Consider the following 27,077-nt stretch of genomic DNA (forward strand, 5'->3'; position numbering starts at 1 on the left):
CTTGTGCCAATGATATTAGGGGAATTTAACCGCAGACAAATCAGATTCTCTTCCTGGTTTGTTACAGGTAGACAAAGTTTTCTTCTCTTTTGCTGAATATAATGGTCCTTTTCAAAGTTCCAGAGAGGCATGATTGTGGAAAAAGGGGTTGCCTTTGCAAAACGCCATTTCGGCATTTCCCTGTTTCCCTGTTTCCCTGTTATCCTATCATTCAATCCTAGACATTGGTAAGTGATAACACAGTTAGTCCATGTGTTTTTGATATTATACTTGTGTTTTTTTTTTTTACATTTGACACCTTTGTCACATTAGCGACTCGAGCATATTGATATATCAATATAATAATGTGTAGGTGAGCCCAATATGATTTATCTTATCTGCCTCCATGTGGAATTGCTGGATGCAACGTTTTTATAATAGCATATCCTTATTTTTTCTACAAATTCGCAGATACATGTGGACATGTCAAAGCTTCATGAAGAAAAAAAAATTAAAGATCAGCTTATGTTTTAGGTCTTTAAATTGGGATCAAAGAAAATTAGCCTCTTCAAATGTGAACATTAATTTTAATCTAATAATGTCATTTGTCTGGTTCCTGTTTTTTGTGTTGAAAAAAAAAAAAGAAACTGACACACTTGACTGCCAGTTGCACTCAAAATTTAGATGCCATTTATGGCTAAAACAGGACCACAAGTGTGAACTGAGTTAAATCATAAAAAATGCTGTTAGGTCATGAGTTTTATATCCTTCTTCAAAATTATAATTCTCCTGATTTTATGTCAGTTTTAATACCTCACCAACTATAATAGGCTTATAAACTCCTTTCTTTAGAACTTAATTAAACTGTTGAGGTTACATTGTAGTCTTTACTCAGTGTTTATAGGGACAGGGAGTTCTCCCATTTTCTTTGTGGAACATACAAACTTTCTTGTGGAAAATTCAAACCAGTTTAACAGGTCTAATTTAGAGGAGGATCGACTAGGTTATAGCACACACAAGATAAACAGCATCCTGTTTCTAGTATAAAACACCCAGGTCAAAGGTTTAAGTCTCTCCAAAGATGGGTAGATGTGTGTATGCAAGCAATAATTATGTGTTTGTGTTGTTTCCAGTGCTACATTACTTGAGTGTTGTATTTGTTTTGGCTGGATTGTGAACATGAACATAACTCATTTGATTGGTTTTTAGAGTGTGCCACACATCTGGACTGTGGTTATCCTATCTTCTTTTTCTTTAAATGACACCAAATATTTATTCCTTCTGTCTGTCTATAAAGCTGTTTGTCTGCCTCTCTTTTTCCCTCTCTCTTTTCCTCTCTTCCCTCCCTCCCGCTTTCTCTCCCACCCACCCTGCCTCCCTGCCCCAGGCAGTGTGTCTAGTTTCACAGAGCAATTGAAGGTGACAGGGACAGAGAGAGAGGGAGAGGGAGGGCGGGACAGAGGGAGGACACATCACAGTATCGCCTGGGGCTACACAACAGTAGAGGAAGAGCGAGAGATGGAGGGACAAAGAGAAAAGAGAGGAGAGACTCATGAAAGTACTCATAGGGAATTCCATAAACAGGTAATGGAAAAATAAAGTCACACTAAAGCAGCTGAAATGTGTGTTAGTGTGAGTGAGTGTGCGTGTCACATGCGTTTGCCTCCAGGTCAGTTGATATTCACTTTTTATCACCAACAGCATTTTTGTGTGTGTGAGCCTCTTCCACTCCGCTCCTCTCACTCATAATATATGAACACATTATAGAATCCAGTCAGTAAGAGCAATTATAATGCACTCCCGTTTGTTTTTATTTTAACGTCTTGATGAATATTTGTCGTGGCATTGTAACCATGGTGACTGCCTCCACCGCCACCGCCTCCCCCTTCCCTCCCCTCCCAGCCCAATCCACCACCCCTTCCCCATCCCCCCTTCAGCGCTGAAAAAGCAAGGGATGGAGAGAGAGAGAGAGAGAGAGGGAGAGAGAGAGGTGACAGGAATGAACTAACAAGATGCACTAAAAAAAATGCATGTCCTGGAGCTACATGAATCTTTGCAGTGAAGCACGCGTCGTCACACACACACACCCACACGCTCACACACACATTGTTGCACTCAGCACATAGGGATCACATAGGTTAAGCCACATTCCAGCAACTGGAACACAATAAGATGCAACCATGATTTCTGAATAAAAGGAAAACAAAAGGGTAACCAGCTAGAAAACGGGGTGGGAATGGAAGGGTGTGTGCTGGGTTAATACCATGTTTTTAGGCTTAGTTTTAATTTAACCGACCATTTTTGTTACTCAACTTTCCCTCACTTACTGTCTTTCGTGTCACCCGCTTCTGAGACCTATTCTTCCATTTTCAGTTTCTTCATGCTTCTATTTCACTACATTAACTTCTCTTAAGGGAAAATACTGTATCTTTCACTCCACCACATTCATGTGACATTTATATGTTATCGTCACTTTGTAGATTTTCATTATACCAAAACATATGATGAGTTTATTAAATATAAGGCGTTGTAATAGATTAAACTACTCAACAGTACATAAAGTAGCTTAATTGAGCTCCACCTTAACAAGCTATAAATATTAAAATGCTGCTTATATGTTTCCCCATCAGTAATAATAATACAATATATGTAATGTTACTGTAAAATGGGTACTTAAAATACATTAGGCTGATAATACATATATATTTTTACTTAGGTAAAATGTTGATTGCTGGCCTTGAACTTGAATTTGAGTATTTTAATAGTGTAATTCTGGTAGTTTACTTAACTAAAGGATCTGAATGCTTCTTCGACCACTGTTTTTTACTCATTTTTACCTTTGAACTTGTCAAGTCCTTTCCTTTCTCCAAGGCACGTCTCGGAGGAAAGTAGCAGGGAAAGAGGGGGGGTAGAGAGACAGAGCAATGGGGGCACGGAGAAAGAATAGCAGAGTATGAAAGAGAGAGGGAGCGACAGAGAGAAAGGGAGCGCAAAGTCTTGTCAACCGGAAATAAAACAAGCTGGCACCCTCCCCATCCCCAAGCCCCTACACCCACCCCAAAGTCACATACTTCCTCTTCACTCTCTCTGTCTCTCTCCTCTGCCTCCCTGCTTCCATCTTCCATCTCTCTCTTCTTCTCTCCCTTCCACTGCAAAGGGATATATTTAAACCCCGGTTCTACTCTGCTCTCGCTCTTTGACTCTACCATACATACTGTCATACCTGCGTCATTACTTACGCCTGACATCCAACCTTGTCTGTCTATTGCCATTGGTTTCTGTATGGAGCTCCTTTAACCCGCTTTGGGCCCAGACAATGCCTTTGTTTATTGTCCCATAGCTTTAAGCTCAGTCTGTTACAGCAGGAGAACAATACCTCTGTAGTCAGGGAACAATACCCAGGTGCTCTGGGAAAATCTCTAACTCAAACTAATTTTTTTTAGCCCTTGTGTTAAAAAATAATCTGTGGTAACTTTACCTGCCCATCTACATTGTCTTTACAGCACTGCAGGCCTAAAACACTCGCGCTAGGGTTCTGTAACGTAGTCCATATGTGCATGATACGAAATATCTGATTAAGAAAAGAAGCTGAGTTTACCATTGGAGCTGAAGTGATCTGTCAAATAATCGATTACATGATCAACAGAAAATTAAACAGTCATCAGTCATTTTTCAGGCAAAAACATGTTTTAGTTCCAGCTTCTCAAATCTGATCATTTGGTCTTTTTTTTTTTCTTTAAACTGAATATCTTTGAGTTTTGGACTGATCCCCAAAAAGGGCAATTTGACGAAAACTGCAATGCAACATTTTTCAATATTTCCAGTGTTTTATGTACCAAAACATTAATCGATTAATCGAGATAATAAATGGCATATTCATTTCGATAATGAAAACCGTTCATTTCAGCCACAGCTCAAATGAAGAGTATGCTTTTGTTAAACAGTTCTTACAATTGAAACACTCCATAACTTGAATTTTGCTTATTCTATATGTAGATCATGTTATATGCATTGTTATTAAAATATTTTGGTTTTTGATGTTAAACATCACTGAAAAATTTGTAGCTAAATTCATTAAAAATCCAAAGTATTTATGTATTTTTATTACTCATCTTTATCGAACAAATATCAGATGATTCAGTAGGATTTAAAGATATTTAGACAATAACATCTTTATAAAATTAGTAAATCAAATTCAATAAAATAATTCAATAAAATAAGTTATCGATATTCGAAAATTACTCATCTCTACCTTAACAATTATCTGGTTATAAAGCAGATTAATGTGTTTTAATGATTAATGATGCAGACTGTAACATGATTTCTACTCTTTATACCATCAGTGTCAAAAATATAATGTAATGTTGAGCCTAATGTTACTGCTAGATATATGTCTTTACTGCATTAATGATTGTTATAATGCAAAATATTTGACATCACATCAGTGGCTCCAGCAAATTAAAAAACCAACAAAATAAAGTACTATTAATATTACTGCTTATCATTACTGAGAAATAACTCTTAATTACATTAAGTTTAAGGATTTAATAAAAAATTTTGCTACTTCATTGACATAAATAGATGAGAAAAATCAATATTACAATTTGTTAAGCCAAATACTCATTCCTACTAATGACAGTAATTACTAATAATCTTTTATCCTTGCCAAAAATATCTGCTTCTGTGTGCAGTTGCAGAATACAGTATTTTACTATAGCCACACAATAAATACAGTACAACAGCACATGCATGTTATCGGAGTTTTAAGAAGGATCTCTTTTAACTATCCAAATGAGGATCAATGAAAATGAGTCTTTCCTAGTGTGAACATTAAGTTTAATCTGATAATGTCAGTTTTCTGATTGCACATGTTTTAGTGTAAAAAAAGATCAAACTTGACTGACAATTGTGCTCAATATTTATGTGCAATTTATGGCTAAAATTGAATTCCATCATCTATTTATCATCCACTATCTCTCCATTATCTGTGCTTTATGCTCTACTCTCTCGGCCTCCCCTCCTCCTCTTGCTGGCATTAAGTTCAAACTTGACACTGATGTTGACTCACTTTGTCACCCCTCGGTGGCTCCCTCTCTCTCCCTCTCTCTCTCTCTCTCTCTCTCTCTCTCTCTCCATCCTCCATCGCTTGGAGGACAAGACTGCCCGCAGACGCATTTCTCTCCAGAGCCCCCCCTCTCCCTCTTTCACTCTCTCTCACCCTGTCTAACTCTCTCCATCTCTCCTACTCTCTCCTTTACACACACACACAGAGTATTGTCAACAAAGCTGGAGAACAAGGGACGTGGGGAGAACAGGGGAATAAAGGTCCACAGAAGAGGAGAGTAACACACAGGACCCCTGCATCATTCCACCTGTGCACTTGGTAAGTTTGCAAAAATCACATCATTTGAGCAGTTTTGTGTGTTTCGTTCTGTGCCGATGTCACTTCTTTAATATTGACTTTAGTGGAGGCTTTGCGATCGACTACACCGCCAACATTATTCGTAAATATTTTCTGGACATTAATGAAAGACAGATGAATAAATTGTTGTTCAGGGGCTGTTTCATCTAAATGAATGAAGTTTGACCTTTCACATTGTGTTGCTGCAATAGTTGAGATTTGGCATACCAAATCATACCTTTGACATACCTTTATAACTTCCAAAAAATGTGAATGTAAGATAAGAGCAGACGAGAACAGCTTTTACTCATCTCAGACTTAGACACATATTTATTCAGGCAGATCACGGTCTTTATGGACAATCTTGAGCACTTTATATCTTATACTGAAAGTTAAACATGGGCTTGGTTCGAATGTTTTACGGGAATGTTGTTCATAAAACCACTAGGTGTGTGTGTGTGATGCCAGTTTGTAGCTACATACAGTATAAATGCAATGTCTTTTCATGCATACGCGTGTGTGCATGTATGCGCCGGCTTACCAACAAAGATAGGGCTGAAAGCAAGTAGCATAATAAATGTCATGGCTTTCAGAGTGGGTTCTAATGTACCTTAGCTCCCCACGGTATACTAGTATACCAATGTATAACACACGCACGTTACGACAGTGCACATGTAAGTAACTCCATTTCTGTCTGTCATCATGAGGCTAATTCCCCACAATGCCGACCATGTGTGAACTCATGTGATATGAACCCCTCCTTCTTCGTCTCCTTTTCCTCGTCGCTCATTCCCCTAACCCCTCCGCCCCCTTTCCAGAAGGAAGGAGTTGAGGATCGAAGGAGGAAGAGAGGAGCCAAAGGTGACGGTAAACAGGGGCGGATACGCACAGGACAGGACTCCTTTATTTCTCCTCATGGTGTTTTGGACACTCGTAGTATGTATGAGAAGTTAACCATGCTGAACCTGCAGAGCGGCTCAAACTGGAGCGGGCCTAACAACTGGTACCATGACCCCACCGGAGTTCAGACACAACACAGCACAGGTGAGGGGGAATTTTCAACACACGTCAGTGGTCACAGATCATAAGTTAAATGTCACCAAATTCAAACCACATAGGAATTAAAGAAGCTTGGCACTTCGGGGCTGTCTCACCAACTTCCTGTTAATTCGAAGCAATACTCTCACAATCTGTGGCACACCATTGGAGGAATTTTCTCGGCACTCACAAATCTCTTTTGTCACCTTCCTCTCTGCCAGTGTCTGAGGGCTGTCTTCTGGACACGGAGGGCAGTATGGGGGGAGAGGCAGGGGGAGGAGGAGCAGGCAGGGGGGGAGGAGTCCCCGTGGAGCGGGACGAGGGCGAAGAGTCTCAGCTGAGGCTGCAGCTCAAGAGGAAGCTGCAGAGGAACAGGACCAGCTTCACACAGGAGCAGATCGAGGCTCTGGAGAAAGGTCAGGCCATGCAAGCACGCACAGCGCTCTCCTTGCTTTCCAGCCAATCACCGGCTTCCGTAGTGTCATGACGCAGTTTGTCCTGCTGCTCTTTTCTCCTGCCAACACCTTTGTTATTGGATTATAGTCTTTAAGAAACCAAAAGCAATACACGAAAAAATCCAGCTCTTTTTCAGGTATGGTGCCTGACTACTGATTTAAGGTTTAGCAGGACAGGATTTTTATCAATCCCTGCTAAGGACAAAAGGCATTACCAACCATGATCACTTCCAAATGCAAATTATCTAGAATCTTCACTCCAAATATTCCTGATATGCTCCAAAAAGCCTCTGGCAGCATGCACAGCAGAGTTTTGATAATGCATCCATTACGGTATTATGCAGTGAGATCTGGCCTTCGAAGCCTGATATCCACTGAGAGGGATCAGAAAGCCACCCTTGACTGGATATGGCTGCAGCAGACCCTTGAGCTAAATAAGGACGCAATGTCCACTGTGCAGCCAAGTGGAAATGTATCACTGTGGTCACTCTGTGTAAATGACATTAATGAGGTACACTGACCTCAGTGCACGGCCAAGGCACAATAACAATCATGTGTTGACACAGACGCCAATTATAACCAGGCCAATTATAGCAATTTGTGAGACAGACTTAATTCATCAGGTCATCGTTGTTATCTTTGTGCAATATGGATTTATTAACCACGTGTTATCAGTTTGAACTTTAGTCTCTACTCATTTACAGCAGTGGTTATCTGTTAATATTATATTCTCAGCAATATACACATATAAAACGTAATTACACATCTTCCTGCCATTCTTCATGTAACCAAATCTGTTTTAAACAAATCCTCAAGTGATTTGTTGTTTGAGGTTTCTCACATTATTGACATGCTAAACAAATATTAAGCATCATAGGTGCAGACAGTTCAATCTATGAAAGACGTCTCTATTACCGGATTTGAAACCTCAGAGTTCATCAGGATGACTCAGACTGCCAGTTAGAGGGAGAGGCACACTCTCCTTTCGTCAACAACAAAAATGCCACCTATAAATTAACTGCCACAATGAGAAATGATACTCTGATACAGAAAGTCTCTTATATCAAGAAACTGTGGTTACACCTCACAATACTTATATCAAGACTTACTATCAGTAAGTCAGTGTACCAGATACTACTGATGATTTTAATAAAACTCGTAAATACGACACAATTCTCATTTTAGATATTCAGAATTGAAAAAGATAAATGATGACAAAATGAAGATGTAAAAGGATTTTTCTTCATTTAAGTTTTAGTCAGCCTACTTTGAAATAAAGTGCTTAGGCAGCTTCTCAACTTGAATCCTTTCATTTGAACTTTCTGCATGTTCCATAATGATAAATAATTTATACAAAGTGCAACAGATAAATATTTCAAATATGCTTGTAAAGATACATCTCGGCTTCCTGGATTTGTGTATTTCATGGAAAGATAATTAGCCATGCTGATATTAAGCAGTAATTACCTGATAAGCAGGGTAATATCTGTCCAAATAAGGAGATTGCAGTTAATCGATAGGTCATTAGAATTCATTTTCATTTGAATGTAAGCAAACCTTGAATTTTCTTTTCACATAAATAGACAGATGCACAGATGAATCCAAAATATATTAACCCCACGCAGGATTGGCTATCAGGCGAGCTGCTCTCCTGTAGCCCTGTCATCCTCCATTAGGACTCACACTGTGTATTTGACATTAGTTAATATCTTCCACAGAGTTTGAAAGGACACATTACCCTGATGTTTTTGCGAGGGAGCGGTTGGCAAACAAGATCGATTTGCCAGAGGCCAGGATACAGGTAGGGAACATTTCAGTCAACCCTCCAATTACATTTTAATTTTTATAACCCTGTCACTCAACCCGTAACAACAGGCAATAATCTGATTTTAAAAAATACATGGTCTAATATATTTCTGCACAATAAACAGGCCTGACAGAACTCTTTAATTGGCAGGTTTGGTTCTCAAATCGAAGAGCCAAGTGGAGGAGGGAGGAGAAGCTGCGCAACCAAAGGAGGTCAGGGGGTGTGACTTCCTGTTCACAGAGCCAAGCCCCTCTGACCACTTCCTTCAACACATCCGTCTATCATCAGCAGCACGGCAGCAGTTCAGGTAAACACCTGGTCACGGCACTGCAAGACAACCGTCGTCATTACTCTCTCTAATTATGATATACCGTATGTGTTCATTAGCTTGTCCTTACAGCACATCAGTATTGCTAAAAGATGATTTATATATTTGGTGACAGAAATATATTACTAGTTTATAATTACAAACCTCAGAGTTCCCCTGCTTGACATTTGCCGGCAGGCAAAGCCTTAGAGTTTCTCCATTAGAGCACATCTATATTACAGCATTTCCACTGCAAGATGTTCCCACCACATATGTGTAAATGTGTGTGTGTGTGTGTGTGTGTGTGTGTGTGTGTGTGTGTGTGTGTGTGTGTGTGTGTGTGTGCGTGCGTGCGTGCGTCATGCGTGCGTGTGTGTGTGTGCGCGCGCTCTGTGTGTCTCTCTCTAGGGTCCATGTTGAGTCAGGCTGAGTCGTCCCTGCCCAGCTACAGCTCCCTGTCAGTTTTCTCATCTGGAGTCCAGGTTAGACTTTCATCATTCATCATTCATCAGCACCTTCCAAACTTTACCAACACAGGATATTATCACAGAGCCAAACCAGTTTATTAGCTTCTTTACGTCAAGGGTCTAAAACATACAATAATGAGAATGAATACGTAAATAAATAAATACTACTGTCATGATTTTAATACTACTATCATGACTGAAACTTTTAATATTAATAATAACAACACATAACAATAATACATAATTTATTCTTCTTCTTATCCTAACTGTTGTTATTGCTGGTGTCAAAATTAAATCACTAACAATTATCATATATTCACAATAACTAAAATTAGCAATAATAATAATTATAATGATAAAACATGGTAACCTAAATGTAACACACAAAGCTGAAAAGAGGCGGAAAGAAGCAAATCTGGATATATATACATAATTAGAGTTGCAACAATTAAAAATTAAAAATTTAAAAAAAGTTTATCAGCAACTATATTGATAATCATTTAATTGTTTCAGTCATTTCTCATGCAAAAATGCAAAACATTTGATGGTTCCAGCTTCTTAAATGTGAGGATTTGCTGCTTTTCCTTGTCATATATGACAGTAAATGAAATATCTTTGAATTTCAGACTGCTGGTCGGACAAATCCAACAATGATGGATGATGATGTGACTGGTGTTTTTCACTGCAGTCCGATGAATTATACAGTGATTTTAAGTGAGATATTGATTTGCTTGAGGTGACATGAAGTCCATTAAAAAAAAAACTCTAAAATCTTGACTGTAATAAGGCTTAATCACCCATTACTCCATAATATTGCCAACCAGAAGGCCTCCTCTTGGTAACAGAAATGAAACAGCTCATTACGATGAAGATGCGAGTGTCATCTCTATGGTTCTTTAAGACTGTTTGAATGGTTTTAGGCAGAGAACCCAACAATATCAGAAAATGGAAGAGCCACTCTATCTTTATACGCCAGAGTTTATCGAGCAGATTTCTCAACATTTAGAATCTGTGGGGTAAAAAAAAACAGTCTTGGTAGGAACAGCCGTTGTTTAAGGATGATCCTTAGATGAATGCAATCAGTTTAAAAAGTAATTGGGAACCTGAATTCTGCACAACCCGGAGGCACTTTTGACAGAGGCAGTAGTTAGAAAGCTGCCTAATCAATTTAAATGCATAAAAGCCTGAGTCTCAAGGCTGACAGATATTATGTCTAAGGGTTCCTCAGTGTGGGACAAACAAGCTGTGTTTATCATCCACACTGCTTCGATCATACCAAATTAACATCAGCACGACAAGACATACATTTATTGTTTCTCATTTTACATGAATGGGCAGGTGCTAGAACTTTAAAATGGATACATAAGACAAACTGAAAAGTCTGCACACTGTGACTCATGCAGAAAATATTATTTAATGAATGGGCGTTTTGTAATAATAATTTTTAAAAAAGCAACAATTTAAAATGACACGGTATCAAAGGAGGATGAAAAGCCAGAACAAGTTTAACGTAAAGATCAGAAAATAAGTGAAATAATTTTGCACATGTAATACAATGACTGTCAGTTGCTGCTGCTCCTACCATGCACCACTACTCTAGCACCTCCATGTGGTCAAATTGAAACCATGCTGTCATTACCTCAAACTGTATTTACAGCACGATGTGTAGTATACAGCACTGGCTATACACAAATTTCATTTTTCATTGTTCCAATATAAATCTGACGCAAATCTTTCCTCTCCGTCACTCCTCCACTCCTGTGTCAACTCTCAGTCTATTCCTCCCCAGTCGGCCTCCTCCTACTCCTGCATGTTACCTCCATCCCCCTCTGCCCCGCGCAGCTTTGACTCATCGGCGTACTCTTCCCCTCATCTGCAGACTCCACCCTCGGCCAACTCCAACACCGGTGAGTGTTTCTGAGGTAGATGTGGGTTTATTTAACAGGGCAGAGACACTTCATTTATGTCTGTATGTTATTTCTGGCTTCCTGCTGAGATGCAGGGAAGATGAAACTGTAAATTCAACCACCAACCGACTAACTGACTCGTTTTTCTTCTCACTCTCTCATTCAGGGCTCATATCGCCTGGCGTTTCAGTGCCGGTCCAGGTCCCAGGAACTGAGCAGCAGAGCATGAGTCAGAACCTTGGTCAGTACTGGGCCAGATTACAGTGAGCAACAGACAGTCACTTCCAACAGGCATAACAAAAGAAGAAGGAAAAAATGGCATGTGAAAAAAAAAGTGTCAAGAAAACAATACGGGGGACACACAGGTTTTAAGGGAGCACAGGTCTGAGCTAAAGAGGGGCCTCAATGAGTTGCAGACCCCGAAATGCACTAAATGTTTACAAATTCAGTCAAGAGCAGCTTTGGTTGCACTTGACAGTACTCTGGTCATACTGGTATTTGCTTAGTATTTGCACTTTTTTTTTGAATATTGTGTTAATCATAGGGCTGAGGTTACGAGTAGAAATAGGATCAGTGTGAGGCTGTGTTTAGAATTAAAATAGAGTCAGGATTAGGATCAGGATCACTTAGTGCTATTTGAGAATAAGCATCGGACCCTCAAAATGTTTTACCATGTTTTTTTTTATTGTGTCAAACATTTTGGCTTTCTCAAAAAAAAAAAACCCCAACAAAAAACAGGGAAAAAGAGTGGATACCTGCCTCAACCTCTAAATACACCGTGAGATGTGGATAGAAGCTAAGAAAAGCCAGCAAGTGGCCTTTTAAACTTAAACTATTTTGATACACATGTTTGAACAAATTTTATCCATAGGCGGCAGAAGACTGCTTTGAGGTTTGAATTATACATGGTTCAGAAATTTGATCCGACGAGCTCTCAGCCAGTAAACCGAAGATAAACTTAAATGTCTCCAAAGTTTATTTTTAAAAAGTAAATTTTAAAAAACTACTTCTTGAACTGTAGCCTTGAAATTTTCAAATATCAAAAGTGGCAAATGGCAAGCTTTTAGTTATTATTCTGCCATACAGAAAGTACTGTATGTGGTACTAAGTAAATGCCAGCAGATGTCTGTATTGTGAGGTGTAACCACAGTTTCTTGTTACTTGAGCAGCTCAATGATATTGTGATAGCTAGCTGGTTTCCTTAAGCATAAGCTGTGTGAGGCTACTGTGAAGATTTTAGACTTGCTTATGGCAATCACTTTTACTAAAACTTAAAAACTTACCATAAAAAAGTGTAAATCCTGCCTATCCTGCCAGCAAAATTACACTGAGACTGAAACTGCATATTTTTGTACAGACATCTGTGTATGATGAAGATAACTGTGGAATATTGTCAGATGTTATTGGAGGGAAGAATGTAGCACGTCGTGGACTCAAATCATCCTCAAAGCACAAGTTTCATTTATCATAATAAATTAATAGGGGTGCACCATATCACTATTGGTATCAGATATTATCAGATACTAAGCTAAACATAAAAATATTACAGATTATGTACAGGTACTACAGATTTTTGCCAAAAAAACACAGTAAAGCAATTTCATTTTTTTTCTATTTAATAAATATTAGGATGACGCTTTTTTATCCGATGTTTCAAAAGACAAAAGCAATTCAGTTACAGACATTTTTGGCTGAGTGCTCAATATCAAGCAAAAGAGTATTAGCAGTGTTTTTGTAAATAACTAATGAAACATATCCATCAGCCAGTGACAATCAAACATCATAGCACACCAAACAAAAGGACTCAAGAGACAGACAATCAAAGCTGGAGAGCAGAGGAGGGGTTCAAAATGAAAAAAAAAACGAAAAAAAAAACTACTGTGAAATTATTGCAACACTGTCGATACAAGAGCAATGACTTTATCAACTGTGCATGACCAAAATAAGCCACTATAGACAATCAGCTACTTGCAGAAATGAATAAAGCATTGTACAAAAACTGTTACTGTACTTTGCAGGGTTTTAACCTCTGCTCACTTTCCTCTGACTCTTGGTTTTGTAGATGCATCTCAGTTTGGTCTCATATGAAATGTCTTTCCACTCTTATTTATTTGTCTTTTCACTCGTTCTAATAAGTCTTCTGTGTTGTTTCTGTTGTTGTTGTGTGTTGTGTTAGTACTGTATAGCTACCAAGAGTCAACCCTTTTGTGAAGGCCTTGGATCCCTTTAATGAGAATAAAACTGTGTAATGAATATAAATTCAAAGGTCTTTATTTATGATTACATTTTACTCGCCGTCCATGTGATTCAAGAAAAAACAAGGTTAATAATTCAACACGGCATTTTGACTAATATACATAGAGATGATGGTTGTTTGACAAACGTGATGTTTAAAAAAACATTGTCATCACCATCACCCAAATAGAATGTAATTTTTTTAATTGAATTTTTAAGTAAGCCCATGAATCAACATAAATGAATAAAGGGTTCTTACAGTAAATAAATTAACATAAATCAAAATACGGAATGTGATGAGATGAAAAAAATCTGGTTTAGTTAAAGCAGCTTCAGTCAGTGTTTTTACATTAACAATGGATCACATGACTACTTGTATGCAACTCTGTAGTTCCTCTCAGCTCTACCGAGCATTTTAGTGTGTTTTAGCTAACTGTTTTGGTTTTCTTACGCACAACTTTACTTTTATGGTTCACTCTCACAGCTCTCATCCGTGTTGTTTAGTTTCGGTTTGTGCTCTACCTGATCAGCACGAAAGCCCATGTTGAGCATAGTGGAGCCTTTAGCAGCTAAAGAGCCAGATATTTCCTTCGGGAGTTGGTAGAGAGCAAAGCAGAGTTAAAAAGAGAGGGATTATTGGACTTGCATTCATCAAACAAGAGTCCAATTGAATGCAAATGTTACTCTGTATAATCTAATATAATTGTTTGCTAGTTGTTTGCTAACATGTTCACCATATCAACTTAAATGTAAGTGTTATATTTATAGCTTGTTTCTGCTGCCCCGAAGTGGCCAAAAAGTCAGTTACTGCAGGTTTAAGATATTCTATTTGTTATTTATAAAGGTGAATAATAACAAATAAAAATGGTTAATATGATGTAGGCCTGCCTACCTGCGTGCCAAAGTGTTAAAGCCATCCAAATACTGCGAATCTGACATAACCTGCAAACACTGGGGGTCCATTTCACAGAGTGGGTTTATTTAGTGTTTCCCATCTCGGGGATTAGTCAAGTCAGAGTTCAAACTTAGGTTCAGAGCCCCAGCTGTATTTGAATGTCATTGCAGAGCAGCAAGATTATCCAACACTTAAAAAATATCCACATGCCCTGAAAAGGGAACAGCACGAATGAGGCATCCATCATAATCGCGACTGCTAAATGCTGAGCAGCTGAAAGACTTCCATGTTTTCCGCTGGTGCAGCGACATGAAGTGGACATGGTGGAAACTGGACAACCATTAGCAGGGCAGCATTTTTAGCTAATGGCATGACTCACTTGGGCCCTGGAGGATGCAAAGAAATTAAAGACGAGAGACGAGCAAGAGGGAGAGGGAGGGAAAGGGAACGATAACACCAGGGATGCTTCACAGAGAAAATGAACACGCAGACCTATGAACATAATGGGGCTCTAAGATGCTACATGAGATGCCAATGCACTCCAGCTTAATGCAACGTCATCAGTCTCCCTCTATTGTATTATAAGTACTTTGTGTTGAATAACACTAGCAAAGTAGTTCATGGTCAAAGGGAGAACTACCTTTAAAACTTAATTTTAATAATTTTACACTTATATTGAAAAAGGTTTTTTTTCTCATAATGATTTATATGGAGGCTCAGGAGTGCCAATATTAAAATGAAATTAGATTAAATTTCACTTTCAATTTGTGTGTGCTGTAAGACAAAATCAACATTTAAATTTAAGAACCATATTTTCATGTTTGAAAATTTCACCTGCCACAATTAAATTTGAAATAAAGACAGCACTGACAAATCCTTTTCAGTGTACTTCATGGGACAAAAGTGCTATAATGAATTGTAAATGAATATGAAATTGACAATTGACATAACATAACATAAACTTGAAAATAAGATTGTAAACTGGACTTTTAGATTTGAATTTAAAGGACGTCTTGATTTTAGCTCATTTATAATGAAACTGCAACTTTAAAAATGTCCTTTTTCATGGTCATCATCAATGGCACCTTCATTTCAGAGGCCTCTTGTGAAATTGACCAAAGTTAACCATCAACAACAGGAGAAACCAACGTTTAGTGGTACAGGTGATTAACCAGCAGGTGGCCATGTGATATAGTTGTGGTAGGTGAACAGATATGAGGAGCCCAAATGGAAATGACACCCATACATAGTTTGTGTCACGAGAGACTAAGGAACCCGAATGCAAAATGCAGCAACACAGAGTCACAAAGAACCAGGAAGTTTATACAGAGATGGAAAGAGGAGTGGGGCTTTGGGCCCGGGAGGTGAGGGGAAGTAGCTGTGATCAGGAGAAGGGCAGGGAGGAGGGCTGGGAAGGGCAGAGACAGTGACGACCGTGGAGAGAGCGCGTGAACTGGCTGGATTCAGGGGTTGCCAGAGGAGGTAGCGTGCCGAGTCCTTGGGTTCGCAGGGTCAAGGGGCTGGCTGGTTCTGGAGATGGCATGGTGATGGCTGGTTAGTTGATGGAGGTGGATGTGGGGAGATGAAGCGGAGGAGGCTGCAGTCTTGAGTGGATGTGGATGTGATGGCGAAAGGCAGAGGGTTAGTGGCACAGCAGGAACGGAAGACGCCGGCGGAGGAATTGGAGCGTGGCACTCAACAGGTTACTCTGTATTCTGTTGCTTTCTCAAACAGTACTAAGTGGCTTGAGAGTCTACCGGACTGGCGAGAACAACGCTCGGGCGAAGCGTGGCCGGGGATTATATGCAGCAGACTTGATGAGTAGAAGAGAGGCAGGTATGCAGGCTGATTGAAGGCAGGTGGCTGAAAGAGAGGGAGAGAGGGAGACGGAGGAGCGCTTCGCCCCAAACACAGACACACATACACACACAGGACGAACCGGGGGGGAAAAAAAACAGAAAACACAAGCAAGTGGGGGAAACTGAGGAGACATGAGGAAGAAACCAGAGTCACGAGCAGGGCAGTGACAGGTTTGGATTGTACCTAATACAGTATGTGTGAAATTCTTCTTTACGGCTTTTATGGGTGGCAGGGGACATGGGGAAGTCAGTCTGCCATGGAAATGTGTCCAAAAGGTGTTTGGTGTCCACGCCTCAAAAAAATAAAGGGGCTGCAAATACAGTCCATGGTCCTACTACAAACAAAAACCATCTTTGGTAAGATTCATAGGGTTCACTGGAACCGAGGGTAATAAGAGTGTGGGACTTTAGATTTGCAGCATGTTTCAGAGATTGAACACGACCCTCTGCACCATTATTGTCCCAAGCTTAAGCCTCTCACCAACCCCCACATCCTCCCCGGATCCACTAATAAAGTTCAAAGCAATAAACATCAGTATCAATGAAAACCTTGTTTCCTTTCCATTTGTTCAAGATATATTCCACACGTCTTCATTATAATTGATTTTTTTTTTTTACAAAAATTTAATTTTACCACAAAAAACGAATAGCACTTTTTTTGATAAGTGTGATCTAGCAGAGGTAAATTTCTATATTGCTTGTAATTGGGATAAAGTCAACATCTGTTAAGTATTTTTTTGATAAAGTTATGGCTGTTTTATTTTAAAAACCCAGTAGGGTTGTGGGTCTACTAGACCTGCAAACATTGGTTGAGTAACAGGAGAAAGTAGCCTCTTAAATCTTCTCACCTTGTGCACCTGCAGCAACACGCGCCAACGCACCGTGGCTTTTTTATTTTATTTTATTTTTTATTTTTTCGAGATCCGTCTGATGCCTCCATTAGGCAGGGAGCTCGGGGAAGCAGAAGCAAAGCGAAAGACACTAGAAACGGGGAGGGAGGGGGGCCAGAGGCAGATCGATCAGCCCTGCCTAGTCCCAGTAGAGAGCAAACGGAAGCATCGGAGGAGAAACAAGGGTGAGCTTTGTTTCGCGTCTCCTTGCTTTTGGACGAAGCTGCTGCCATTACAAACGGGAAAATGTCTCCGGTTTCTCCAAGTGATAATAATAACGGAAGGTTTTTTTTTTCGTTTGTTTGGTTTTGCTTCTTCTACAGTGGCTACAATGGAGCTGGGTCTTCTGCTGTGGATGGTTTTGACCTTAACGGAAAGCACATCAGCAGGGGACGGCCAGTACAGTAGAGCAATGGTGAGTTCAAAATAAATGTTAATCACCAACAAATACTTTCATAAAAAGTTTGAAATACTTGTCTGGCTGATCTGTAGCTCCCCCTTTGATTTTGTATTGATTCTATAGGCGCATGTTGTAATTGAGTGTAATATTTAATTTTCACCACATTCATTTTTAAAATGTTCTTGTACAAAAAATTATACAAAGACATACACTTGTCTCGGAAGTGATGATTGGCTAATCAGGAATATGTATCACTTTGTTGATTAGGATTTTCTTTTAAAATTGTGAACTAATGAAGCTAATGAACTATTTACGAATAGTCATGTCAATTTAATCACACATATGTTTATATCCAATAAAGTTTGGGGAAAAATAGCTTTGCATTCTTGAATGTTTATGCCATAGATGACACATGAATGATAGAGGGATGAACAAAAAAAAAACATAAGAAAAGACATCATATCCAGGTTTTGTTTGCGGATTTAGGTTCGGGTTTTTTTCTTTTTAGGAAAAAAATGGTTTTGAGAAAAAAAAAACCACACAAACCTAACAGCTAGTATTAGTGTTTGCAGTTTACAAAGTATTAACACTATATTCAAGATATTACAATAAACTGTCTTCAGCTGATTGCAGTTGCAAGTATGGAGTGATAATCAATTTTAAATCCGAAGAAGGGACAAACTCTGGGAGTCTGTGTGCCTCCAACATTCAGTTCACCTTCATACTTCTCTAAAAAGACAGGTTTGTTTTTTTTCACTTCACTGTGAAAGTCATCAAGTGTAGTCTGGATCCTGTATGTGACTGCTCAAGATCCTCGAAAATGTGAGTGCACTGAATAAGAGAACAAAATGTAATCGGGGAAAAACAGTATTTAAAAAAATACATCTTTTCACTCTTGTTGAAGGTAAAGAAAGTGAGTAAAAGAGTGAGCACATTTTGATTTAGGGACTTTTTGACATCTTTTGCTATGACAACTGCCGATGGTGTAGCAAAACAACCCTTCCTTTCATGTTTAACAACAGACGGCGTGCAGGAGGATGGGCGAGTTTCAAAATCACTTCAACTGTTGTTCCTTGTTTCAACAGAGATGCATGCTTAACAGGAAGAATGCAAACCAGATTCATCATCTTGCTTCGACTTTCATCTATTCTCTATTCAGCTTCTTGCATCATGCAAATTGCCAATGGTGCACAGCCTTTATTTCATCAAGAACCTCACTCAACAAGGACAGGATCATTTAATATTAATGAGAAAAAGGGTCTGACAGTAAACTGATGATCTAGAGTCATAAGTGGAGCAGTATTTGTGTTGAATATCCTCCATGACATCAGCATTTGCCCTTAATCGTTGAGTTGACTCATCCAAGAGATTGATTTCAGTAATATTTTTGGTCCACTTTGGTTTGGAGCTTGTTAATGGTGCATTAACTGAAAAGTTTTTCTTTCTTCTTCGTTTTCTGTCCAGGATTGGTTGAGCAGGTATGGCTACCTTCCTCCTCCTGACCCGCGCACAAGCAGACTGCAGACCAAGGAGGGTATGGAGAGAGCTATTCGTGTCATGCAGAGATTTGGAGGGGTCCAGGAAACTGGGGTGCTTGGTAACAACTTCTTAACTTCTTTCAAGACAATATATTAAGCGTATACAGTGTTACATTTTGCAAAGTTCTTCCTGTAATCTGCTCTTTTGTTTCGACATCCTGTATGTGATCAACTTCCCTTCCAGACGGCGAAACCCTCAAACTCATGTCTACACCGCGCTGCTCTCTCCCTGATATTGTTGGTAGTGAGGACATGCTGAAAAGGAGGAGGAGGAGGAAAAGATACGCGCTGTCAGGCCTTAAGTGGCATAAAACAGACCTCACGTGGAGGTGGGTCTCACTGATGTAGCACCGTGGCTTTACTTCCCCGTGTGAATCTCAGTGCTTTGTATGTCATCCACAAATGTTTCAGGCTTCTCTGACATGAAGATCACAGCCATCATTTTTGATCCCAAACAAGATCTTAATTATATCAAAAGTATGTTTAGTTTTAAAGCCAACTACTGGATTAAAGAAAACTTTAAAGGTGTAATTAAGTTTTTGGGGAAGTTTACTATTTGGTATGCTTATCCTTATGTATTGCGTTATGGCTTTTTTTCTGTGTCTGCAAACACTTTGAAGATCAGATCAAAAACGTTGGTCCAACAGTCTTTCTTAACAAATATTTATAGAAGCGCATACACACTGTTCGGATCTACCGCTTCCACCACTGTGGCTGTGAATGTGTTCGAGCTGTATGTTGACTGTACATTTCATATATCTATTTTCTTTGTTAACGGTGAAATTAGCATCTCTCCATCTATAGAGAGAGAGGATAAGGCAAGGCAAGTTTATTTTTATAACAACTATCAAGTCAAAGTGCTTTACATAAGGCATAAAAGTCATTAAGAGAAGAAACAGAAAGCAGTATAAAAAGACAATATAAAATGGCACATTAAAAAAATGATTTAAAAGATTTGTGGTCAAAAAGTGCCAAATGCGATCCATCTCTCACATCTCTCGGACTTCCCTACCTTATCTGTTGCACTCAGTCCCAAGCCAATTTGCTCTCACTGAGACGTAATGTAAAATTTTGGGTCACAAAGATAGTGTTTCTTTTTCAGCAAAGGCTCATTAATTTCCCAAAACAGCTGGGCACTGTAGTTTTTAGCAAACATTACTCAAACAGAGGTAAATTGTGGACTTTTGGTGAGTGCTTTCAGCTGCGGGTTGATACGCATTTGGTGCTCTAGGGAGAATTCACAGCAACAGGAAGCTGTGTACAGGATTGATTCAGAGTAAACTACAGCTCCTATGTTCGTGTATGCTGAAGGAACCAGTCACCCAGTGTAACACTTTAGCTCAAGGATGTGTTTTAAGAGTTTTTCAACAACAATGGAGCTCTGTGGCACAGAGGAATAAGATGTATCTGGATTTGGGTGCACAGGCAATACATGTTAGCAGGATGGTTTTTATTGATGGTTTTGGTCTTTTGATGGGATTTGTTGACAATATGAGAAAAACATAATATCACCATATTATGCTTTAACTTTGGGTTAAGCAGAAAAAAGAATTAAATCTCAAAAACTAAAATCTCATAGAGAATACACAGTGTCTACAACTTTGTTATAATACCAACTCTATTCTTGTCTGTAGTATCCACAGCTACCCGTCGCCCTCCCTCTCACCCGGCCTGCCTAAAGATAATGTGGAGACAATCCTGACTCACGCCTTCAAAGCCTGGAGTGACGCGGCCCCCTTGCGTTTCCGTCACTTGCCGAGTGACGGCAGTGGGGCTAAAGCTGGAGGGGACATCAGAGTGTCTTTTTCCCGTCTGCTGCATGACGACGGGTACCCTTTTGACGGGAAGGGTGGCACCCTGGCCCATGCCTTCTTCCCTGGCAGGGATGAAGTGGCGGGTGACACACACTTTGATGATCATGAGATCTGGAGCTACGGAGGTATTTACCGATTGAAATCGTGATGGATGAATGATGGCTCGAGGACCTGTCCTACCTTAGAAATGTAGAATGTAATGCGAGAGTGATCTATGGTTATCAATGAAGTAAACAGAGTTCTTGGTGAAAAAAACAAAAAGAGGAAAAGACATCTGCACATTCAGTGACATAAAACTACCAATTTATGGTTGTTTGTGTGATCCAGAAACACTTTTGCCTCACACTTCCTCAGGTGACAGCAGCAGCACAGACTTGTTCACAGTTGCAGTGCATGAATTTGGCCACGCGCTGGGCCTGTCCCATTCCTCCACTGATCCGTCCATCATGAGGCCATACTACCAGGGTCCTGTGAAAGACATTCACAACTTCAAGCTGGACCTGGACGACAGGCTGGCTATCCAGCAGCTTTACGGTCAGTGACCAGGTCGAACTGCCTGTGTTCTGAATGAGAGTAAATCTCAAGCTAATGTCTGTTACGTTTATTACGTACCCACTACAGAATGTATCGATATGTTGTGTCTTTGTCTGATAAGAAATCATCTGAGGAAACAGTGGGGTAAACATAAACTCCTTTTGACGGCTGTACCAGATGCTGCAGTCCTCCCACTGCTTTATTTTATGGTTTTAATTTGGCTGTTCAAAGGAACGACATGGAATTTAATCCACAGGGAATAGATGAAAAGAGGTAGGAGGTAAAAGTACACTTTGTCGGTCATAAAAGGTGGGGAAAAAAACACTACAGCAGTGCTAGCAGCTCTATAAGGCTGTATATGTTGGCAAAGCAGTAATTTGAGCTAAATGCTAAAGGTCAGCTCACAGTGACAGTGCTATAATGCTAATGTTTAGCAGGCATGATACCTACCATGTTGTCCGTCTTCGTTTGGCGTGTTTGCATGCCAACATTTTCTTCAGCATTGTGTCCTATCACCATTCTTTCATAGGTGTGAAGGATGGCACTGACACTGGTGTTGATCCTAACCTCCCACGCCTGCCCACTCCTTCTTCTCCGAGAGCAACACAGCTGTGAGTAGAGCCAAATCCAATCAATGCTTCTCTGCATCCATTCATACAATAAGCAGATTTCAGTTGGTTTTTCAAACTATGAATCCTATCCTATCCATGCACTCAGTTTACTCATGGGCAAATTTACGATGATGAGTAATTTAAGACCAGTTATGCAGATAAAAACCTTCCTATCGACCCTTACTTCGATAGCGTTTGGTCTTGTTGCACCCTCTAGTGAATTTTTTAGCAAACTACATTCTAGAAAATAAAATTTGTGTTGAATATCCAAAAATTTGCTTTAACATAACTTTTCCCATCCAGTTCTGACCCCTCGTTCCACGAACGCTGCCAGGGAGGCTTTGACGCAGTGGCAAATATCAGGGGTGAGGTCTTCTTTTTTAAAGGTAAGTGGAACCCATTCACACAAAAAAGTGAAATTTCACAAAATAAAGATGTTCTTCAAAATCTCCAAAATGATGTTAATTGCCTACGTTGTTCATGTAACAAAAAGATGTTGGCGGGTATTTTAGTTTTATAGATAGACTTGGTGATCCCATTTATCATTTATACTGTGTCTGAATATACGTGTTCACTCTCCTTTCTCGGACAGGTGCACAGTTCTGGAGAACTCAGCAAGATGGGTCTTTACTGTCCCTCAATCCAGCTCAGATTAAAAACTTCTGGATTGGCCTTCCACCAGGAACAAATAAGATTGACGCTGTGTATGAGAGGAGAAGCGACAGCAATATCATCTTCTTCATTGGTAAAAAATCAAATCTTATGGTTTAGTGTCTTTTTGGTGAATCAAATTTGGCTATTTTGAGTCAGAGTACAAGATTTGAACATTGTTGTTGCTTCTCGTGTCTTCGATTGATGTTATTTTGAAGGTGGTGGTTTTGAGCAGTAACAAGAGCTTCATTAAACTAATAATAGCATCAGCATTAATCTTAAAAGCAGAAGAAATAGTTATAAATAAGGATGTATAGTTTTAACTTTGGGAAAATGCAGTAGCTACCCGAGCCTGGTCTTATTTAAAAAAAACCTCTGCATTTATACTGTAGTTTAAAACACACACTTAAGTCTTCTACTGCTTCTCTTATTTCCTTCCGCTGCTTCTAAGGACACTAGCACAAACAACATCTGCTATGCTGTTAAATCTTAAGTAGGTTTAACTGATCTGATTTGATTGTGTCATACAACAACATAGAAATAATACACTGGTCCAAATACTCACAAAATAAATCAAGAAAGAAGAAAAATCCTTACCAAAAAACAGTCAATCCAAATCGAATGTGTGTGTAAAGACTAAAAAAGAAAAACAATCAACAACAAATAAACCTTTGAATATTAAACACTGTATTATTATTATGTATTATTGTTATTGTTATTATCATACAGTGTACCGCAGGTGTCTACAGTTATACCAGCAGTTTTGTGAGGCTGCACTTATGCGCAGCTTTGAGCTAAATGCTAACATGCTGATGTTTAGGAGGTATAATGTTTATCAGGTTTACCATCCTCTTTTAGCATGTTAGCATAGTAGTATTTGCTTATTAGTAATGAACACAAAGTACAGCTGAGACTGGTGGGAAAGTCAGTATTTTTGCCACTGTTATTTGATCATAAACCGAAGTGTTGGACAAGTTGGAATTTTTAGACTCGATGATGAAAAGTCAGTTATTTTACAATTCATCATGAGCGGATATGAATGCTTGTACCAAATCTTATGGAAATCCATCCAATAGTATTAGATGGTTGAATTTTTCAATCAAAGTGGTGGGAAGTCTGAGGGCTGTCTGGCAAATCAACATCGTCGTCTCTACTCTTTACATTTCCTTTTTTAGGTTTTTATACCTGTTTTGGTTTAGTTTCCTAATTGTTGATGGCGTTATTTGTTACAATGTGCAATGTGTTAGATGGTTTAGATGTGTCCATATGTGTCCTTTTGCCTCTGATACATACATCTGCAAAAATTACAAACTCTGGTTTGACTCTAATTTGCATAAGCAAATTCTGAAATGTTCTCTCTCACACTTTCCTCCATCTGTCCAGGATCTCAGTACTGGGTCTTCAAAGACACGGTAGCCATGAGCGGTTACCCTCGGCCCCTCTCTGAATGGGGCATGAGGACAAAGAGGGGGGCATTGGTGGACAAGGTGGATGCAGCCTTTACCTGGGCTCATAACGGCAAGACCTACCTATTCAGCGGAGGGGAGTTTTGGAGGTTTGACGAGAGCCGTAAAGATAAACAGGTGACCAGGAACCCGGAGCCAGGCTACCCACGGGACAACAGCCTCTGGGCAGGAGTGCCCTCCAACATGGATGACATCATCAGCTGGGGAGAAGGTAACACTGTGTTTAGAAATTTGAACACGTGATGAATTTCTGAAACCGGTGCTAAACAAATAAACGAAACCATAGAGAAGGTTATTCCAGGTTGAAGACATTTTTCAACAGCTATGCACAAGCTGCTGGAAGGTATGAATTGTTGTCAAAGCAATGAAAGAGATCTAATCAAAGTCAAGATAAGAAGAAGTAAACACCATAAATCAACTGTCTGACTTGAGTAACAGATAAACAAACAATTATAAAAACCAGACCAGAATTATTCACATCCTTAAATTAAAGGATCCCTGTAGAGTTTTTGACCTCTAGTAGCGAGAAGTAGCGAAAAATACACAGGCTGGGTGACTCATCCTGCGGTTAGTTTCACACTGTTCCGCTGATTGACAATTGGTGGTGTTAACACACCAACAAATGTAGCAATGTGCCAACAAAGGCAGCTAGCAAGCATTCATGGGTGTAAAGAATTCACAATTTAAAATACTTGAGTTGAGTTTTCTTGTGAACGAACAAAAGCTCTGTTTACATTCACTGTTTCTCACCCCAACACACTGTGTCATCCCTGCGCCCCCATTTCTTTGTGCGTTGCCGCCAACTGCATATCCGTGGGGTAGTGTGCATTGGAAGGACCGGGTTAGCACCTCACCCAGAGATGCAAAAATAACAGCTCTTAGTCTATAACAAGACTAGGAGGCTACAGCCATGCTAGCAGCTCTGCTTTGAGCTAAACACCAACGTCAGCATGTCAACAAGGCTCACGATGACAGTGCTAGCGTGTTGATGGTCGAACGTGCCTACCATTTGCCGAAAATTTGAATTTTGACCTGTTGATGGCACTAGATGAAAAGAAAAGGGAGCACCATAGTTATTCTGAGGGGGACATGAAAGATAATTATGAACCTCATGGTGGTGCAAAGTCATTAGGATGAATCCTCTGGACACCATGAATGTCTGTACAAAAAATAATGGCAATCCATCCAGTTTTTATAAACTGTTAAGATGTTTTGAATTAAAAATAACTTGCAAAGTGAGTAGTAACTATTGCTTAAAGATAAATGTAGTAAAGTACAAAGTACAAAATTTCCCCCTGAAATGTAGTGGAGCTGGAGTATAAAGTAGCAGTAAATGGAAATATTTAAGTGAGTTACTTTCTACCACTGCTTTTGTGTAACATCTCTATTCTAGTTTATAATTTACTAAATGTCTTACTCATTGTGTGATAAAAAAAATTAAATAAAGGAATGAGAGTTACACTGCTGCTGCTGCTGCTCTTTAGGAGATGCCTACTTCTTCAAAGACAACTTCTACTGGGTATTAAAGAACGGAGGACTGAACCAAGATGTTGTCACTCCTAAATCGATTGCTGTAGACTGGCTCAGATGTCCCGCTCCACCTTCCACATCCACTCCAAACAATCCTCAAATCCCAAAGGACTGCAGATGTGACTTAAGGGGATCATCTTCATTTCTAAGAAGCAGTTGGATCCTCCTGATCTCTGCTTTATTGGTAATTACTGAGTTTAGAAAGTAGGAACCTTAGTTTGGAATTTGTTTGATGCGTGTTGAGAGAGAGTTTTTTGTTCCTCTCCTCATTCCGCTGGAGGGTAATAGGGACTCTTTACATCATCATATACTCATGGTGCATTACGACCCACAGGCTGGTTTCAAATTACATACTAGCATCATAAAAAGCCTATGTTAACTACCTGTCTTATACTTTAACATGGGGCCTATGCAACTGTGAATACTTTACTATTTTTCGTCCTCCCGCCATCCTGCTTTAGAATGTCACCTCTTCGTTTTTCTAGATTGAGTATTGGATTACATGGAGCCTCTATAGGACAATGCATAGAAATTCAATACTGAAATCCAGCATGCAGGCTACTCCCTCATAATGAGGTCCTATACAATAACCTCATGTTTGGTCGGTAAACAGGCGACACAAACATGCTTTAGTAAAATAGTCAATTTCTTTATCAGAGGCTTTTTCTTTAGAATTAGGAGTAGATTTGTGCACATGTACACACACATATATACACTCCATAAAAGAAACATTCTCTTGTAAATTAAACTTGCAGACAGTATATTGTGGAAAGCTGAGATGGACCTATGGTTTGTTTTTGCCCCATTTTTATATTTTTGAGTTTGATACCGGATTTTACAGACGTGATACAATGTAAATAATTTTCACTGGAAACAAGGATAATTACAAACATGGTACATGAGAACAAGCGAGGGGGGAAAAAAAAAAATCACCTTTCTGTTGATAATTAAGGAAATTTACAGCATTACACACATTCAAGCTTTGTTTTTTCATATTTTTGCTCTTGTTAATTACCATCATGCAATGTTTTTTTTTTTTTTATTTTACTATTGAAATGAATCCTTTTTTTTCAGTTGGGATAATAATGCTGATATCTTTCACTGAGTTGCTAAGCCCTGCAGATGTAATGTAATGAAATGTAATGTGATTCTCGGGTTAGGCGAGATGTAGTTACTATAAAAGCATGGTACTCTATGAACAGTATGTTATAATGTGGCTGCTGGTCCGTATGGAAGAAATAAACAAATGGAACACAATTTTCATCATTAAAATTTCAGTAAAATGACGACTGG

General features: G+C 39.3%; 1 protein-coding gene across 1 annotated transcript; it reads left to right on the plus strand.

The window, feature by feature from the left end:
• Positions 1-6,215: 6,215 nt before the first annotated feature.
• On the plus strand, positions 6,216-27,031 carry mmp25b (matrix metallopeptidase 25b). Its single transcript, XM_040136265.1, has 17 exons — positions 6,216-6,424; positions 6,640-6,834; positions 8,592-8,674; positions 8,831-8,987; positions 9,396-9,469; positions 11,229-11,361; positions 11,528-11,602; positions 17,564-17,655; positions 19,105-19,237; positions 19,363-19,507; positions 20,813-21,117; positions 21,347-21,526; positions 22,056-22,137; positions 22,441-22,523; positions 22,730-22,882; positions 24,172-24,465; positions 25,739-27,031. Exons 1-17 carry the CDS (start codon positions 6,319-6,321, stop codon positions 25,990-25,992), a joined length of 2,544 nt encoding a protein of 847 aa, XP_039992199.1. The 5' UTR covers positions 6,216-6,318; the 3' UTR covers positions 25,993-27,031.
• The last annotated feature ends 46 nt before the right edge of the window (positions 27,032-27,077 follow it).

This window comes from Xiphias gladius, chromosome 9 (genome assembly GCF_016859285.1).
Source record: "Xiphias gladius isolate SHS-SW01 ecotype Sanya breed wild chromosome 9, ASM1685928v1, whole genome shotgun sequence".
NCBI classification, from domain to species: Eukaryota; Metazoa; Chordata; class Actinopteri; order Istiophoriformes; family Xiphiidae; genus Xiphias; species Xiphias gladius.